Consider the following 17,607-nt stretch of genomic DNA (forward strand, 5'->3'; position numbering starts at 1 on the left):
GTTACTGCAAACCTGTGTTGTGAAAAGACAGATGAATAAGGGTACATCAGTCAGAAATGATCTGCTAGATGGAGGAGAAAAGAAAGTCTTGAGGAGGATGGTCATATCATCTCAACAGTCATCTACACAAACAATGAACTAGAAGCACAGCCATCAACATGAACTGTAAATTAGCAGAGTTTTTTTTTTTTTTTTTGATGGGTTCATTAACTTTACTTCCATTCTTTCAATAGTCTGGGGTGGTGCAATGGGACATTCCATTTTCCATTTCCATTTATTTACACACAATTTTAGGTACATTCTCATGATATAAACAATTTATATACAGTTTTATAGACATCATATATATATATGTATAAGTGTCACCAATGAAAGTGAAATAAAATAAAATAAAAATAAAAATAAATATAGATGGAGAAGTTATTAAACACAAAATGCCGAGCCTAGTTGAAGAAAAAAGAGAAAAAGAATGTTAAGAACCTATATAAAAAAAAAAAAAAATTAAGTACAATTATATATATATATATACAGTATATATACTGTATATATATAATCGTAATCAAGGTACTGTGTGAGTGTGTTCCTATATCGGGGTGGCTCCTAGGCATTAGCCCATCTCCACCTTTGTACTCTGTTATGGTGCAGAAACTCTGCATAATGGGCCTGAAAAGGTGTAAGTATATGTGTGTTGTTTTGTTTGTGTCAGGCTACTATGCCACCAGTGTGCAGCCAACACATGGGCAGCTGCTGCCTGGTGCACATCCCAAGCACCGGGCCTGGGTCAATAGTCATCCTGTACCGGTGTAATTACCACCGAAAATTTTGCACCCGCCAGAGGTAGTGCAATACTGGCGGGTACCTGCAATCCTGTTCCCAGGTTGCCCATACCTGAGAGCCAGCAAAAAAAAATAAAAAACTAGTAGTTATATACATTTATGGTCTGAGTATCTCAACCAAACACCCCTGTTCTTAGGAGATATGTAATTTTGGTCCCGAGTCACCAGGACCAACCACTCCAAGGCTACGAGGATGTTCTGGCAAAACAACTGTAACAATTATATTAACATATATACATGATTTCCTAAGATCTTAGTCTTTTTCACCACAGTCCAAATGTTCTCAGTACATTTTCTTATTTTCAAATGAAGTCACAAGTTGAACTGTCCAATTTGATTTCATTCAAGAAAGAAGTCAGCCCCAGTGGTCTTCTCCATTCTGTGCGAGCATAAGTCTTAAAAAACTCTTCTTCAGGTGGTTCTCTTCTAGTTGTTGAAGACTTCTAATTATTCTCTTTTTCCCGAGAATCCTAACTTGTGTATGATTTGAAATTCCAATGACAATCCGTAGGTAAGCGGTGCAATGGGACAAAGAAAACAAAGTTTTCTTTGTCCCATTGCAGAATTACCTGGTATCATGGGCTATCATCAGCAAAACTATGTATAAGATTTCCAGCCAGTGGAAGAAGGTTATTAATATACAAGAGGAGAACAGTGGGAAAAAGAACCAAACCTTGGAGAACATTTTGGTCATTAGTGGAGAAGTCAGAAGACAGAAGGCCATCTACCATTGCCTGCAGTGAGTGGCCAGCAAGAAAAATGGGTATCCAGTTGCACAAAAACAGTTGGCAATCCATAAGATGGGTGCTTGTTTAGAAGACCTTCATGCCAAACATAATCAAAAATCACAGAACTATCAAGAGAAACTGCTTAAGTTTCAAACTGTTCCATTGAATTTGTCCAAATTTAATGGCTTATTTTACTCAAAGATGAGTAAAATAAGCCAATATGTCAATATTGGATTGACATAGATGGAATCCATATTTGCAATCAGTGATTATGTAGAAGGGTTGACAGTTGATGGATTACTTTATTACTTTGGAAAGAGTAAAGGTAAGTGCAATGGAGTGATAATTGGAAGGATTTGTCTTTTGGTTGGATATGAGCAGATTTTCAAGAAGGTTGGCTGTTCATTGATTGGTTTAGTGTTTAATGACCTTGGCTGTTAGGCCATAATGCACTGAGTCAACCAAGAAAATGAAAAAAATACCAGTGGAAATAAGAAAATGTAAAAAAGGCAACAGAACAGGAGCACAGGTTTTGAAAATAAGTGGAGAAATGCCATTAGGATGTAGAACTTTCTTGGCATCAAGATTATTCAGAATCCTTCTAACATCTTTCTGCTGAAGGACCATAGGAGGCATCAAGTGGATTGTGTTTAGTATAGCGGAAAGTAATTTACTAAGACTGCCACTACAAGAGTTAGAAGAAAAGTAGAATGTCAGCTTTATCTTTAGTTGAGGATGCAACACAATCATCGTGTTGTAACAAAGGTGGGGGTATAGATGGACAGAAGTTGTGGCCAACAGCTTTGACAAGAGACCAGAATGCTTGGATAAAAAGCAAATTTTCTACTCAGCATGTTCCAAACTAAATTTGCACTGATTAATAACTGTTTTACAATTGTTTTAATCTTTAGTGCAGGCAGAAAATGAAGCCAGAGATTTGGATACAAGTCAACTGGAATATGCTATATTCTTATCTTGGAACATTTATTGGAAAAACCAAGGTTTAGATTTTTGGGCAGAATAAAGGATTTCATCCTGACAAAAATAATTTTACTAACACGATCTGAGCAAACCTTCCTTTGTTGGATTACTGTTTTAAATTTTCCATTTCCAATGGAAAATTTAAAACAGCAATCCAACAAAGGAAAATAGCAACAGAAATTTTATCAATTACATCATTTTGCATTCTTGTAATGTCAAATATTAGTCACTCATTGGGCACTTCATTAACCTGAGGTGCTCAATGAGTCACTAATATTTTCTGTATACCCTGTAAAAGGAAACGATCAAGGATGTTGGCTGCTTGGTCAGAATTGTTTAGTATTTTGGTAGGTCAATAAACAAGCTGTGTGAGGTCATTAGTAATCACGGAAACCTCAGCATCTTGGTCTGTGTAACTAGAAAATTGATACCAGTGGAAGTTGTGAACATTAAAATCACCAAGGAAAATTCTTTCTCCCACTCTTCTCCTCTTGTATATTAATAACCTTCTTCCATTGACCAGTAATCCTATCCACAGTTTTGCTCATGGCAGCACATTGCATTCCACCCTCCGGTTTCAGAAACCTTGCCCAGCACAAACAGCTTTAACTTCTTGAATATCCATTAACAGTTCCTAAATTTTAATCTCCAGGTAATTCTCCAAAAGGCCTCCGTAGCCAAGTGGTCAACAGCACACGCTCTGAGTAGACTGGGGTTCAAGCCCCTGACTGCTAAATAAAGGCAATCTGCACTGAACTAGCGTGGCAGATTATGGTTTGTTTGTTTGTTATTTGGTTTTTAGGAACATTAGCAACTAAGGCCATATTGCTCCGGGAAATGCGGTGGTCATTCCCTGACCTTTCCGCATCCTCCGTATTTGGTGGTGACAGGCTCGAACCCTGGGGCAGATTATGGTCCATTCCCTCAACATGAATCATTGAGGAGGCTTCCACCCTGCAGTGGGTTGATAAAGGCTGCAGATTTAATTCTCCAGCGAGGAAAAGATAACTTAGTTGATTTCAATCCTTCTAAAATCTAGTCTTAAGAGTGAGCTGTTATATCTCATAAAAAAGAATTGTTCTGCTCCTATGCTTACCTTCGACAACAGTCAGATTTTTAGACAAAATCATCTATCTATATTAGGGATTAGCCTGACTTCTCCCATAAGCACATCACAAATATTGATTCTTCATGGGATTCTTATTCCATGGTATTCCTTCTCTAGCTATGCCTCTCAAGAGCATTAACTATGCCAAATTACAGTTAGCACATTTCAGTTACCTAAGTCAAACCACCTCCTCTGGGCTTCCAGTTGGCTTTATGAAGTATTGTTGCTTTTTATTCAAGTGGAATAGTTAAGCCAGAGACTGCCACTATGTGGTAAAAGAATGGCTGTTAGACAGATTAGTGCCAGAACAGAAGAGCATTTCTCATCAGTCCTCTTGACCTGCTTCTGCACTACATTAAAATATGGCTTGATGAACACTTTTGTTAAGGCTAAGAATAAGGACAGTGAAGGGCTATTTTATTTATAGAACAACTTCCCAAGACTTACTGATGCAAAGCAAAAAGAGGACATTATATTGGCACAGTAATCTGAAGAATTATGGAGGAGAGCAACTTTGATAGCATCTTAAATGTTAATGAAAAAGAAGCAGGGAGCATTTTAAAAGCTATTACTGCTAATTTCTTAGGCAATGTTAAAGCTAACAATTTGTATAAGCAATTACAGGCCTATAAAACAATAGGGTGCAACAGATCACAAAAAATCCATTTTGTTCAATCAAACTTAGAGGATTTATTTTCCATCTAATTTAGGTGCTGTCAGTAATGAGACTAATTACTGAGACTAATAAAGACTGCTGAACAAATTTGAGCAGTGTGGCACTGGAGGCAAATTGCTACTATGGATAAAGGGATGGTTGAATGGGAGAAGACAGAGTGGTAATCAATGGACACTGCTCAAGGTGGACTAATGTTATTAGTGGAGTCCCTCAGGGTTCAGTGTTGGGTCCATTGTTTTTTTCTGTATTTATAAGTGATATTGATGGTATATCAGGCTTAATGTCTAAGTTTGCAGACGATATGAAGGTTGGCAGGGTTGTTAATGACATTAATGACAGTACACTGCTGCAACAGGATCTAGAAAAGTTGAGCAGATGAGCTGAGAGGTGGCAAATGAAGTTTAACATTGACAAATGTAAAGTACTACATATGGGAAGCAGTAACCCCAGAGTAACATATCAACTCTGTGGTACTACACTGACAGTGGCAGAGAATGAAAAGGACCTGGTCGTAATTGTGCAGGCAGATATGAAGTTTTATGAGCAGTGCAGATGGTCTGCAAGAGTAGCTTGTGGTGTCTTGTCAATGATATACAGGAATTTTTCTAGCAGGGATAAGGAAGTAATTATTCCCTTCTATAAGGCAATGGTCAGGCCACACCTGGAGTACTGTATACAGGCCCGGAGGCCTCATTTTAAGAAGGATGGAGAGCTGTTGGAATGAGTACAGAGAAGGGCAACAAGATTAGTGAATGGAACAAAAGGTTGCTCTTATGAAGAAAGGCTTAAGTTTTGCAAATTACAGTGTCTGGAGACTAGGCACTAGGCACCTGCGAGGTGATCTGATTGAGGTGTATAAAGCCTTGAATGGTTTGAGCATGATCAATGCTGATGGGATTCTTCCTCTTGCTCAGAATAATCACCTGAGAGGGCATAAATTCAAATCGAGGAACGACAGATGCAGGATAGATGTGCGGAAGCTTGCCTTTAGCCAGCAGGTAGTTGGTTGGTGGAACAGACTTCCATCCTTTGTTGTGGAAGTTGATAGCCTAAATAAAAATAAGGCTGAGCTGGGCAGGTATTTGGAACAAACGGAGGGGTGAAATGGGAGCGTTTTTTTTTTTTTTTTGGCTGATGCTGCATAAGCTTGCTTTCTTGCATCATATGCCTCTACTAATGCTAATGAGCATGGATAAAGATTCCTTTAAGATATAAATGATGCTTGAAAAGTAAGATAACAGATGTGTTTGCGAAAGGATATTTAATCAGAGAACAATGGAACCACACAAAAATGAAGGCATGTTAAAGTACTATTTTATGACGATCCCTCATCACCTTCAGTCACTTGTCCAACTATGTCACAAGTGGTACACCTCTTTGGTAAACTTCACGGGCATTCTCATTCAACCAGATCTCAAATGCACCACTTAACTTCATCATCACTGAATTAGTATGTTGTCAAATGATTTTTCAAAGGAAAATGAAAGAGGTCAAAGCCTAAAGGGGCAAGCACTGTAACTGTCTATCACTGTTGTGTTTAAACTGATTACACCAAAAATAGTTGTTTCATGGATATGCGTATTGGACCAAGTTGTTGGAACACTGTTAGTTCATGATTATTAATGCATTTCTTTGGGCTTGGTGTCTTTGGCATATGGAAGTTAGATAAATGTGCACAATTTGAGTTGGGCAGCCATTTTAGTTGTCGCCAAATGTCAACAAAGGTGACAGCAAATTTTAATCTCAGATCTGAATTCTATGTATTGCCATTTTGGTTTAGTCATTAAATGTCAACATTGTACATTAAATGTACAACATTGCGTAACAAGGTAAAAAGAAATTACACTTTTATTCGCTTGACATTTCACTATTGGGAAAGGCAAGGTTTCTGTCCAAAAACATCGTTATTTTACTTTTCAAAGTCCTCTTTCACCTATTTTCATTTTTATAGCAAGACAAAGTTAAAGGTAAGACAAGTTCATATTTCTTGTATAATGTTAGTTATTATAATTCCGATTATTGTAATCTGTATGAAGCTGGATACTTTAGTTCATATAAAGGAAAATAGGAGAACATATTATGCTTACTTGCTGAAAAATTTGACTGAAAGTTTTCCCATGAAATTGCTGCTTGTTCTGAAGTTTCTACGTGCTGACATTGAAGAAGAAGGCGTGAGCAATCAGGTGTAAATTGCTGAACAAACTCCACATCATGGAACTTAAAAGTTGCTACAGAGATCTGGAAAAGAAAATATGAACACTGTGCAAAAATTATATTATTAAATGTAACATATGAGTAAGAGGAAATTTCTTCCTCTCTAGTAGTAAGAAAATTTATTCTTTCAAATATACAGAATGTAACCCCTGTAACTCCAGGGGCTCACATCTGGTGAGTATGGGTTTGGCACACCCAAGGTCCTGAGCTGGATATCATCATCATTCTCTTTCTTGATGATTCCCTTCTACTTCTGAGACTCTCTCTCTCTCTCTCTCTCTCTCTCTCTCTCTCTCTCTCTCTCTCTCTCTCTCTCTCTCTCTCTCTCTCTCTCTCTCTCTCTCTCTCTCTCTCTCTCTCTCTCTCTCTCTCTCTCTCTCTCTCTCTCGTTCCTTGCACCATACAGCTAATAATAATAATAATATCTCAAAAGTATTAAAGAATAAACTCTCAAAATTGGCTATTTCATATATAAAATGATTTATTTTACAAAACCACTATCATGGCTTGCAAAATAGCAAATGCTGGACTAATAAATTTTCAATCATCTGATAGTCAGGAAAATCCAGTAATCCAATGAGCAGGATGGGAATGTCCCCTCAGAGCAATCAAAATTCTTACTGCAATGAATGAACACCATAACATGCAATATATATAGTTTGTTTTAGAATTAAAGCTTTTGTGTTCTGTAATTAATTTATGACATAGAAAAGTTTGTCTTTTTTAATTTTTAATTATTTTTTAATAGCAACCCTAAACACGAAAGGTGTTGGGATCTATAGCACTTTAAAATCATGTGTGAATTGTAAACACAGAAAATGGTTATTGGCAACATATACTTAAATTTGTATCAATTAATTATACAAAAAATACTCTGTACTATAATTATGGAGTATTGTTTGCGTATGTAATATATTCTTAAGTCAGGTTTTTGTAACTCCAGCAGTGATCATATAATTTATTATGTTTTACTTTTTTTGATTTCTGTTGCTTTAATATGACCTTAATAATAAATTCATCATTTATTATTAAGGGCACATTAAAGCAACAGAAACCAATAAATTCATCATTTATTGATGAAATAATAAATTCATTTATTATTAATTTAGCATGTAGAAAAAACAGTTCATCATATAAGGAAATTAAAACAAATTTTAAATGAATGTTAATTTTCAAAGAGCTTAATTATAAACAGACTATCCAATCACATCACTGCATGGATTTGACATCAACAAATGTACTGCTTCAGGAAGCTACAAAGATTTCCAACAAGACAAAAATACTGTACACAACTGCCAAAAATCAACATCATCATTGCTGCTGTTTTTTTTTCATGTATATATAACACCAATAAAGATAAAAAACAAAAATTGAAAAAAAACTAGAGGATGTTTGTTTCATTTGTCAGAGTGAAGCAAACATGAAGGTCAGTAGATTCAAATGTTCAAATTTTCAAATGTTCAAAATTCAAATTTTCTGATGATTTGAAAGTGGGAAGGGTTGGTTGGTTGGTTTAGATTTTACTGGCACATTAGCAACTAAGGTTATAATGTGCCAAGACAAGGTCATATAAAGAATTTTAAACTTTCAGTGACCTAATTAGTTAGGTCACCATGTCAAAATATATAATAACAAATGTATAAAAGATATAAAAGATAAATCAATAAAAAAAATCACAATAAAATGTAAATTTTAAATATGAGAAAAAACGTTTTTTGATTTTAAAGCTAAAAACAGCAGACACATTGTCATTGTCGGATAAAATCTGACTGAGTGTATAAGGCTCAGCCAGATGACTAAAAGTGGTAAAATATAAATGACGTTCATGTCTAAAACATGGACACATGGTTAAAATGTGATGAATAGTTAAAATGGTGCCACAGTTCTTGCACATAGGACAACCATCTGCCCTCAGCAGAAAAGCATGTGTAAGATGACTGTGTCCTATGCAGAGATGAGCTAGAACAACTTCCTCTTTGTGGTTCCTGCGCAGACTAGACTGCCAGTGTCGGATTACAGACTTTATATGATAGAGCTTGTTTGTGACTTGCTCATGCCAAGATTGTTGCCATTGGGACAGTAATTTAGCCTGTATTAGCTGCCTTTAGTCTGTATAGGGGACTAACAGGCAATAAGTGTTGTGGGGTTCTGGTGATCTGGCCACAGCATCTGCCAGTTCATTTCCCCCGATCCCAATGTGGCTTGGGATCCAGCATAAATGGATGTCGAATGAACACTCAAACAGGGAATATAACGTCTGCTGAATCCGGAGGATTATACCTCATCCCCGATAAAGCCTGCAGTGTACTTGAAGAGTCAGTGTACACCATACATCTTTGGTGCTTACGGGTTTTAATGTGGTCCAAGGCTAGCTCTATAGCATACAACTCAGCTGTATATATGCTGCATTCATGGGGAATCTTCCCAGATATAATACTATCTGGAAAGACAGCAGATCTTACAGACAACTTTGACTTCGAGCCATCGGTGAACACAGGCAAAAAATCAGAGTAATCGGATCGGTGGGCAGCAGAGAATTGTTGGTAGACAGAGGATGGAGTTATGGCCTTACCCAAACTTTTAATGGAGAAGTCACATGATGGTAAGCGAGCATGCCAGGGTGGAAGTAGATACCTTGATGGCTGGGCAACATTGTCTACTGTGATACTGAGCTCTCTGAGCAGCTCTTGGACACGGATGCCAAAGGATCAGTTAGCAGTCTGACAGGTTTTATAAAGCGTTTCCCATCATGGCTCAAAAACGCATGTCCATGTTGGGTTGTCTGGCAGGGATTTTAGTTTAAAGGTATATTTTAGCGACAGTTGCTTTCGCCGGAGCAATAGTAGTGGTTCACCTGCTTCGACGTATAAACTCTGGACAGGAGATGTTCTGAATGCTCCAGTAGCAGTACGGATGGCTTGGTGGTGGAGTGGGTCTAGCCACCGTAGTACGCTATTTTTAGTCGATGCGTACACTTGGGACCCATAATCTAATTTTGAATGAACAAGTGCACGATAAAGGCGGAATAAAGTGCATCGGTCTGCCCCCCATTTATTTGAGGGGATGGCATGAAGGAGATTCAATCCCCTCGTGCACTTTGTTCGCAGTTGATGGATATGTGGTAAAAATGTCAACTTCTTATCGAATGTGAGACCCAAGAATTTTGTCTCAGGTACTACTGGAATGATGTGTTGTCCGAGTTTGAGTTCTGGTTCAGGGTGAAGGTTCCGTTTGAGACAAAAGTGTATGCGGACAGTCTTCTGAGGTGACAGCCTGAAACCATTAGCCATTGCCCAAGTTTTGACACTGTCAATGGCATGCTGCAATTGTCATTCAATGACCCTCATGTTGCATGACTGACAGAAGATGGTAAAATCATCAACAAAGAGGGTGCTGTTTACAGTTGGAGGAAGTTGTTCAGTAATAGAACAACTTAGCACTGACCCTCGGGGAACTCCTTCCTCTTGACAAAAAGATTGAGAGAAAACAGAGCCGACACGAACTTGGAATGACCAGTTCAATAAGAAATTTTTAATGAAGAGGGCTAGATGGCCCTCAGACCCAGATCATAAATTCCAAATCTCCAAGCTGTGTCATATGCTTTTTCGATATCAAAGAAAATTGACACCAGGTTTCGCGTTTAAGGAAAGCATCTCGGATAGATGTTTCCAGTCTTATAAGATGGTCAAGTATTGACCTGTTCCTTCGGAAACCAAATTGAACTTTGGAAAGGAGGTCATTCGCTTCTAAATACCACATGAGATGGGCATTCACCATCCTTTCCAGGATCTTGCACAAGCAGCTTGTCAGAGCAACTGGACGGTAATTACTCAGAAATTTTGGATCTTTTCCTGGCTTTGGAAAGGCAAGCAACGATTGCCTTATGCCAGGAGTCCGGAAATTCATCTTCAAAATAAACTCTGTTGTACAAAACAGAGCAACTGATCCAGAGAATCAGACGAAAGATGTTTAATCATCTCATAATGGATGTCATCTGGCCCTATGGCACTCACCTGGGATAGTGATAGTGCCGCTTTCATTTTCCATTCTGTGAAGGGTTGATTGTATTCTTCACAGTTCTTTGATGACAATTTCAATTGCTTTTGGCATTTTGTTTGAGGGCCAGAAACTCAGGGTGGTAAGATGTTTTGGCCGACACTTTAGCAAATATCTTCCTAAGAGTGTTTGCAATTGCAGTTTGGTCTGCAATTGCAGTTTGGTCTGCAATTGCAGATCCATTATACTCCAAGATCAAGGAAGGGACTTTATCCCAGACAAGCTTAGATGATGAAGCCTGGTTGATAGAAGATGTGAATTTGATCCAAGATTCCTTCTGACTCTGACATCTTACGTAACATATTTTAGCATGTGCACATTTGAATGCTATTAAGTTATCTGTGGTGGGGTACCAGCGAAAAATACCCCATGCCTTGTTTTGAGACTTTCTTGCTGCAGTGCAATTAGAATTCCACCATGGTTTTGGAAATGGTGGAAACCGAGTCGAAGTCTTTGGAATTGCAATTGCCACTGCTTGGACAACAGTGTCTGTAATGTACTTTACCACGTCATTAATCGGTTCCTTGCTGACTGTGTTGATATCAAATGATGCTAGATCTTTGAAGGCATTCCAGTTAGCATGACTGATCTTCCACAGTGGCATCCTAGACGGGTGGCATGGTCTCCCTTTGCAAAGGGTGGATATCACGGGGAAGTGGTCACTGCCATAAATGTTGTCTTCAACCTCCCATGTACACACAGGAAGGAGAGAGGGCGAGCATATAGAGAGATCGATTGTGGTAAAAGTACGGGTAGGCATGTGGCAAAATGTGTTAAGTCCAACATTTAGCAGGGCCAGGTCATTGTTTTCAAGCATGTGCTCTATAGTCTATTGATGTCGGCACTACCCCACAGAGTATCGTGTCCATTAAAATCCCCTAGCAACAAAAAAAAGGCCGGCAATTTCTAAATGGTTTTAGAAATTGTACATAAAATTTATCTTGATACAAGTTAAATTTTATGTTTAATTCTGAGTTTTCTAAGTAATCAAAATTTTCTTTGCCACACTGAGAATTACCTGGATATTGGCATTTAAGGAATGGGTGGTGGATATTTGGTGGTGACGGGCTCGAACCTGGGTCTAATCAAGAAGCGTGTGCTACGCACTGCTGCTCCTTCCCACCTGGCTATGGAGGCGCCTTTTCAATACAGTGTAAGACTTGGCAGTTGATGGATTACTCCATTACTTTGGAAAGAGTAGAGGTAAGCTGAACATAGAGTCCAAATTGGGAGTGATAGGAACTGGCTGGATATGAAAAAATTTCCAAGCAGAAGAGAGAAAAAGATTAAAAAAAAAACAAAAAAAAAACACCAGTGCAATAAAAAAAGTGTAAAGTGGTGACAGAATAGGAGCATGGTTTTGAGAATGAGCAGAGAAATATCATCAGGTCCTGGAACATTCTAGTGAAGGTGTATTGGCTAAGCCAGAAAGATGATTTACCAACATCTTCAATATAATGTTTAGAAGAAAAATAGGTTGCTAGTAAATTGGCTTTGTCTTTAGCTGAGATGCAACAGAACCATCAGGTTGTAACATAGGTGGAAGTACACTGGTATGCAAAATTTAAGGACCAGTCAGGTTTTCATGTAGCTTCTCATAGGAGTGGCCTGGATATGGAAAATGCATACCAAAGGAACCTCGTGAGGTATAGAAATGATGAAGGAAACAAAACTGACACAACAACGGAAACAAAACGGTACAGAGGGACTTGATTCAAAAATGGCAACGTAGCACTGGCTGCCAAAGATGGAACAAAGGGAAGAGGTGGTCCTCAGTAGGAGATATAGCTAACCCTAATGTCGATGCAGGCTTTCCACTACCTGTCCATACTTAGAACAATGTTGCTGATAAGTTCTTGCGGTAATATCGTCCATTCCTCTGTCAGCGGCATCTTCACTAGGTTAACATTTTCTGGTAGGTGTACATGTGCCACTCAGGCATCTCCCCAGAGCGTTCCATATGTGTTCGATGGGATTTAGATCAGGGGGGGGGGAGGGACAGGCAGGCCAATTCATATGAACAATGTCCTCACTTTCCAAAAGCATATCACAGCTGCAGTGCAATGGGGTGTGGCGTTATCATTCATAAACACGAACTCGGGGCCAATGGCACCTCAGAACAGATGCACATGGGGAAGGATTACCTCAGTCAGTATAGTAGCATGCACTGGTTACAGTACCGCCTTCCAGTATCTGGAGTTGTGTACCTCCATCCAGGATAATGCCTCCACAGATGAGAACACCTCAACCGCCATATTGATCCCTTTCAGTGATGTTTGCAGGGTGATACCATGTGCCAACCTCTTGCCAGATTAGCTGATGTCCTGAATCGCTGCTGAGACTGAATCTACTCTCATCAGTAATGAGTACCTTAAGTAGATTTTGTGGTTGTAACCTTTAGAAATAGTGTTGGTCCTTAAGTTTTGCACACCAGTATATATATATGGACAAGAAGCAAGTTTTATACTCAGCCTGTTCAAATCTAGTTTGGATTGATTAATAAATGTTTACAATTGTTGTGAACTGTAGTGTAGGCAGAAAAAGCTAGATATGTGATACAAGCCAATTGTGATATGGTACATACTAATCTTGAACAACCATAGCACATTTATTGGAAACCAACATTTAGATAAAGGATGAGATATAAGAATGTATGTGTGTGTGTGTGTGTGTGTGTGTGTGTGTGTGTGTGTGTGTGTGTGTTATATGATTACTTCTAAACATACATATGTTAAACAGGCATTTTATTTTATCCAGAGGTATGCTGGATTCACTGACCTGTCTGTGATGTTTGTGATTAAAGTGTATCGCAATAGCATGGAATTTTGGTTGTAAAGTGAAAAAATATAGGATTACAGTTTAATTTTTAGTGGTTTGTTTATTTAAATTGTACATTTCCCTCTCAGTGGCATGCCTTTTTATTTATCTCTCTCATTTATACCACTTCGTTCAATTCTTCTATCAAAAAGAATCAACAAATAGTTACAAGAGGAGAGAAGGGGGATAATCCTATGTTTGGATTTGTTCTGAATACCTGAAGTAATAAAAACATGTGAAACTATTTTCCATTGCACCACTGGTTCAACTGTTATCATTGTGCATATAATGCCCTAATTTACAATGTTCCTTAATAATTCATGTAAAAGGGTCACGTCAAATGCTTAATTCTGTATTTAAAAATTAGTTCATTAAACTCTAGTTAATACCATAACCTTAATTTCTCGTTGAGTTTTTTGATTGATATATGATTTATCCTTGGAGCTGCAAAACTTGAGGTCAATATCATGAATAAATATACATTCATGAATGGTTTGATATTCGGTTCATTACTATGTTTGCTTTGTTTTAATTTTTTTTTTGTCATTCCAAATGTCACTGAAATCCTGTTTTATTATTTAACTGCCTCTCCATCCCAAATACTGTTACATGGTGTACCAATTTGTTTCAGTGTAATGTATTTCTTTATTTTAGCAATAAATATTATTATTACTTCAATGTGTTATTGAATGTGATAATAATGTGCTTTAAATTTTCTGTTTCTTCCAAATAAACTTGGCACTGTAAGGGTTAATTGTGTTGGGCAAATATTTTTAGGTAAGATTCAAGTTTTTATTTTGGAAATATAATTCACTAATTATTATCTGAAACTTAAGATATGATTTTTTGGATTTTAAAATGATGAGTTTTTGATGTGTGCTTGATATGCTAAAAACAAGAACATTTTGTCAGGCATAATTAAAATTATTTACGGCTGGCATAAGGCAGACTTCTCCTTTAGCTAGACCCTATCCTTAGAACAGTCTTGTTTTCCGGTAACTTAATATTGCTGTTTCAGAATCCATACAAATAATGATAACAAATGATTCCCGTAAAGAAAATTAGCATTATTTTTCATTAGCATTCTGTTATAAATTTCATTAACAGTATTCAAGTGATTACATTAATATCTTTTTTAAGATATATTTAAGTGAGTTTCTCACCATTTCTCTTTTCTTTTCACTATTTAATGTATAGTTACTAATTGTATCCTCTTTCATTTCGGTTGCCATCTCTACTTCTTCAGTGGCATGTGAACTGAAAAAATCATCATTCTGTGAGTCTTGACTAAAAACTATAAACTGATCAACATCTGAGGAGAAGTCACTTTTTAGAGACACTGTGTCTTCATCAGGAAAGGAAATATTCTCTGAGTCACTCGGATTATTGGTATCATTTTTTGTCAAAGCAGAGTCTAGACTTGCTACCAGTGAACAAAGGCCTCTTTTCATAGCTGAAGTACCACTTTGAATGCCCTTCTGTAATGTATCTGCAGTTTTTTCAACAGAACTAGGAACTGTGCTAGTCGGGGGAGGAGATACGGAATGCGAAGAGGCAGAAGAATGACAATTGAGCAAAGAATCACTACAGGACTTGGGGAAACCATTTTCAATGCATCCATCTGCTAACAACCCTGAACATTTCTTTGCATTTCGATACGATGGCTTATGTAAATCACATTCCCCAATGGACAAAGAACTCTGAGATGTCAAAAGTGTTTTTTTACAGCTTGAAACAATTTCACTAGGACTAGAACAGTCTTCTTCTTGCAGTGAAGCTAAGTCCATGGAATCTGATGTTGCAGACAACTGATTTAAATTACGTAAGATGAGAGCAAGCTCAACATGTGGCCACCAAGCTGTAACACAAACTGTTGATGCAGGTTTGTTTTGTATGATTGCAACTGTATCACGAGATAACTGAGTAGTCATTTCACTAATGGTATCAATAATCCTAAGAAGAAAGAGATACTGAAAATGATTTAATTGGACATTGAGCACAGAGTGAACGTGAACTAACAAATAGATGTCAGCTTCTGACCTTTTGGCTGATTGGATGAAAGACAATGAGTTGGTTTTTGAGTCATAGTCTTGTGAATCTTTACAAACAGAAGAAAAACCACTATCAGTCTGGTGTCCATTATGTGGTCCATTTAAGTTCAATGGTTTTGTTTCATTAACTACAGAAAGGTCTTTATCACTCTCTTTCTTAGAGTTTGGCAAACATTCTTTTTTATTGTGGAGCCACAGGGTAAGGGGTAAAGGATCGATAAATGCATGAAGTCTCGTTCGACCTGCTTCACATATTGTGAAGTCTGCCCAACAAGGATCAAGATGAATGCTCCATACATGACTTTCTGAAGCAGCGGTATCTTCCTTTATGTACAAGCCTGTCTGATAAGCACTGGGAGTACTGGGAGTTGATTCCCTGCTAGTAATTCGTTGCTGGATGGCAGAATAATCATGTTCTGAAAAAGAAAAAAATGGTATAATAAAATCCTACAAAAATTCTATAATGCAATTACAAATTAATTAAAGGAATTAATTTTTAGAGCAGACTAGCAATATAAAACAAATAATAATTTGTTGTTATTTGGTTTTTAGGAACATTAGCAACTAAGGCCATATTGCTCCGGGGATATGCGGTGGTCATTCCCTGACCTTTCCGCATCCTCCGTATTTGGTGGTCACAGGCTCGAACCCTGGTCTAATGAAGAAGCGAGTGCTACGCACTGCTGCTCCTGCCCACCTGGCTTCGGAGGTGCCTCCTAATAATAATACAAGTGAAAAACCTTTATATTTAACTCATAGCAGTGCTATGAGTTAAATATAAAGGGCTAACAAAAATATGCAAAAGTTGCTTTTAAAAGAACAGTTAATAAAAGCGTAAATTCAAAGTTTGCTGCAGTCTATTGGTAAATGCAAATTTCAACAATTAACAGTTTTAATGCATTATAATTAATCGTTGAATGCACATGAGTGCATTATTATACAGAGGGCAGATAAAGGAGATACAGTGGTAATACTCGATAAACTTGGTTATATTAATAAGTTAGAATCAGTTGTTTCAGATACCTCCACTTATCTGGAAGTAGACCCGGTACTATTTACCAATTTAATCAATCAATACAATAAAACATTAACCACGTATCGAAAAAATGACTACATTACTATTGCTCAGTTAAAGGAATTGAAGGCCTGAACATACAACATTCCTGCACTTTTCGGTCAGGTAAAATTACACAAGACTGAATTTCCTATTTGGCCTATTGTTTCCTACAGAAACTCGGCATTTTCATTCTTAGCCACACATGTACATAGCATTATAAAACCCTTTAGACAGGCGATACAATTTGGGATTAAGAACTACGATACATTATTTAATAACTTTAAGGATTGTAAACTTGGCGATAATGACAATTTATTCCCACTAGATGTTACCTCATTATATACGAATGTAAATGTTGAATACACATTTTTTTTTTTATGAACACCCAAACACGAAAGGTATCAAAACCTATAGTACTCAGTACCATGCATGGGCTGAAGGAGAAGTATGGGGGGGGATGCCGGAAACTTTGCTCTAGAGACTAAACATGGGTTTCATTTGAGATATGTTAAATAATAACTCGATATCAATTAATTATTATACGCAGCTTCCTATTAAGGAAATTTTTCACTTAATTAAACTGTTAGTTGAGGCCAACTATATCACCTTTCAAGACAAAGTGTACAAACAAATTTTTGGTTTGCCAATGGGATTGAGCCTGAGCGGCTTAATATCGGAGATCTATCTCTCAACGATTGAGCAGATACATTTGACGCCTTTTCGACCCCGTATCACATATTATGGGAGGTATTTAGACAATGTTCTAGTTATTACTGATAGTAGTACTATCCAAGACATTTTACATTCGTTTAATAATATTCATTCTAGGCTCAAATTTACATTGGAAAGGGAGGATACAGATACAAAGTCATTAAATTTTCTAAATTTCAAGCTTACCCAGGACTCAAATAAAATCCAATTTAACATTTATCGAAAACCTACAAACACCGGTATGCTTCTACATTATAACAGCTATTACCCGTTCACCTACAAAAGATCGATTATCTTTAATCAATTTCTAAATGCCTACAAATATTCAACGACGGAATCTGCTTTGGGCTGAGAAATAAAAATATTAACCAG

At 37.3% G+C, this 17,607-nt stretch overlaps 1 protein-coding gene across 1 annotated transcript in view; it reads right to left on the reverse strand.

The window, feature by feature from the left end:
- The window catches only part of LOC150079959 (bridge-like lipid transfer protein family member 3B), a 208,838-nt gene that overhangs the window by 34,675 nt on the left and 156,556 nt on the right, over window positions 1-17,607 (reverse strand). Inside the window, exons 15-16 of the mRNA XM_090384043.1 lie at window positions 14,580-15,883; window positions 6,417-6,567 (exon numbers count right to left, since the gene is read on the reverse strand). Of these exons, the coding sequence (XP_090240169.1) occupies window positions 6,417-6,567; window positions 14,580-15,883 (1,455 nt within the window). The remainder of the gene's footprint in view (window positions 1-6,416; window positions 6,568-14,579; window positions 15,884-17,607) is intronic.

Source organism: Mastigoproctus giganteus, chromosome 10 (genome assembly GCF_048544385.1).
Source record: "Mastigoproctus giganteus isolate SK-2022 chromosome 10, ASM4854438v1, whole genome shotgun sequence".
Taxonomy (NCBI): domain Eukaryota; kingdom Metazoa; phylum Arthropoda; class Arachnida; order Uropygi; family Thelyphonidae; genus Mastigoproctus; species Mastigoproctus giganteus.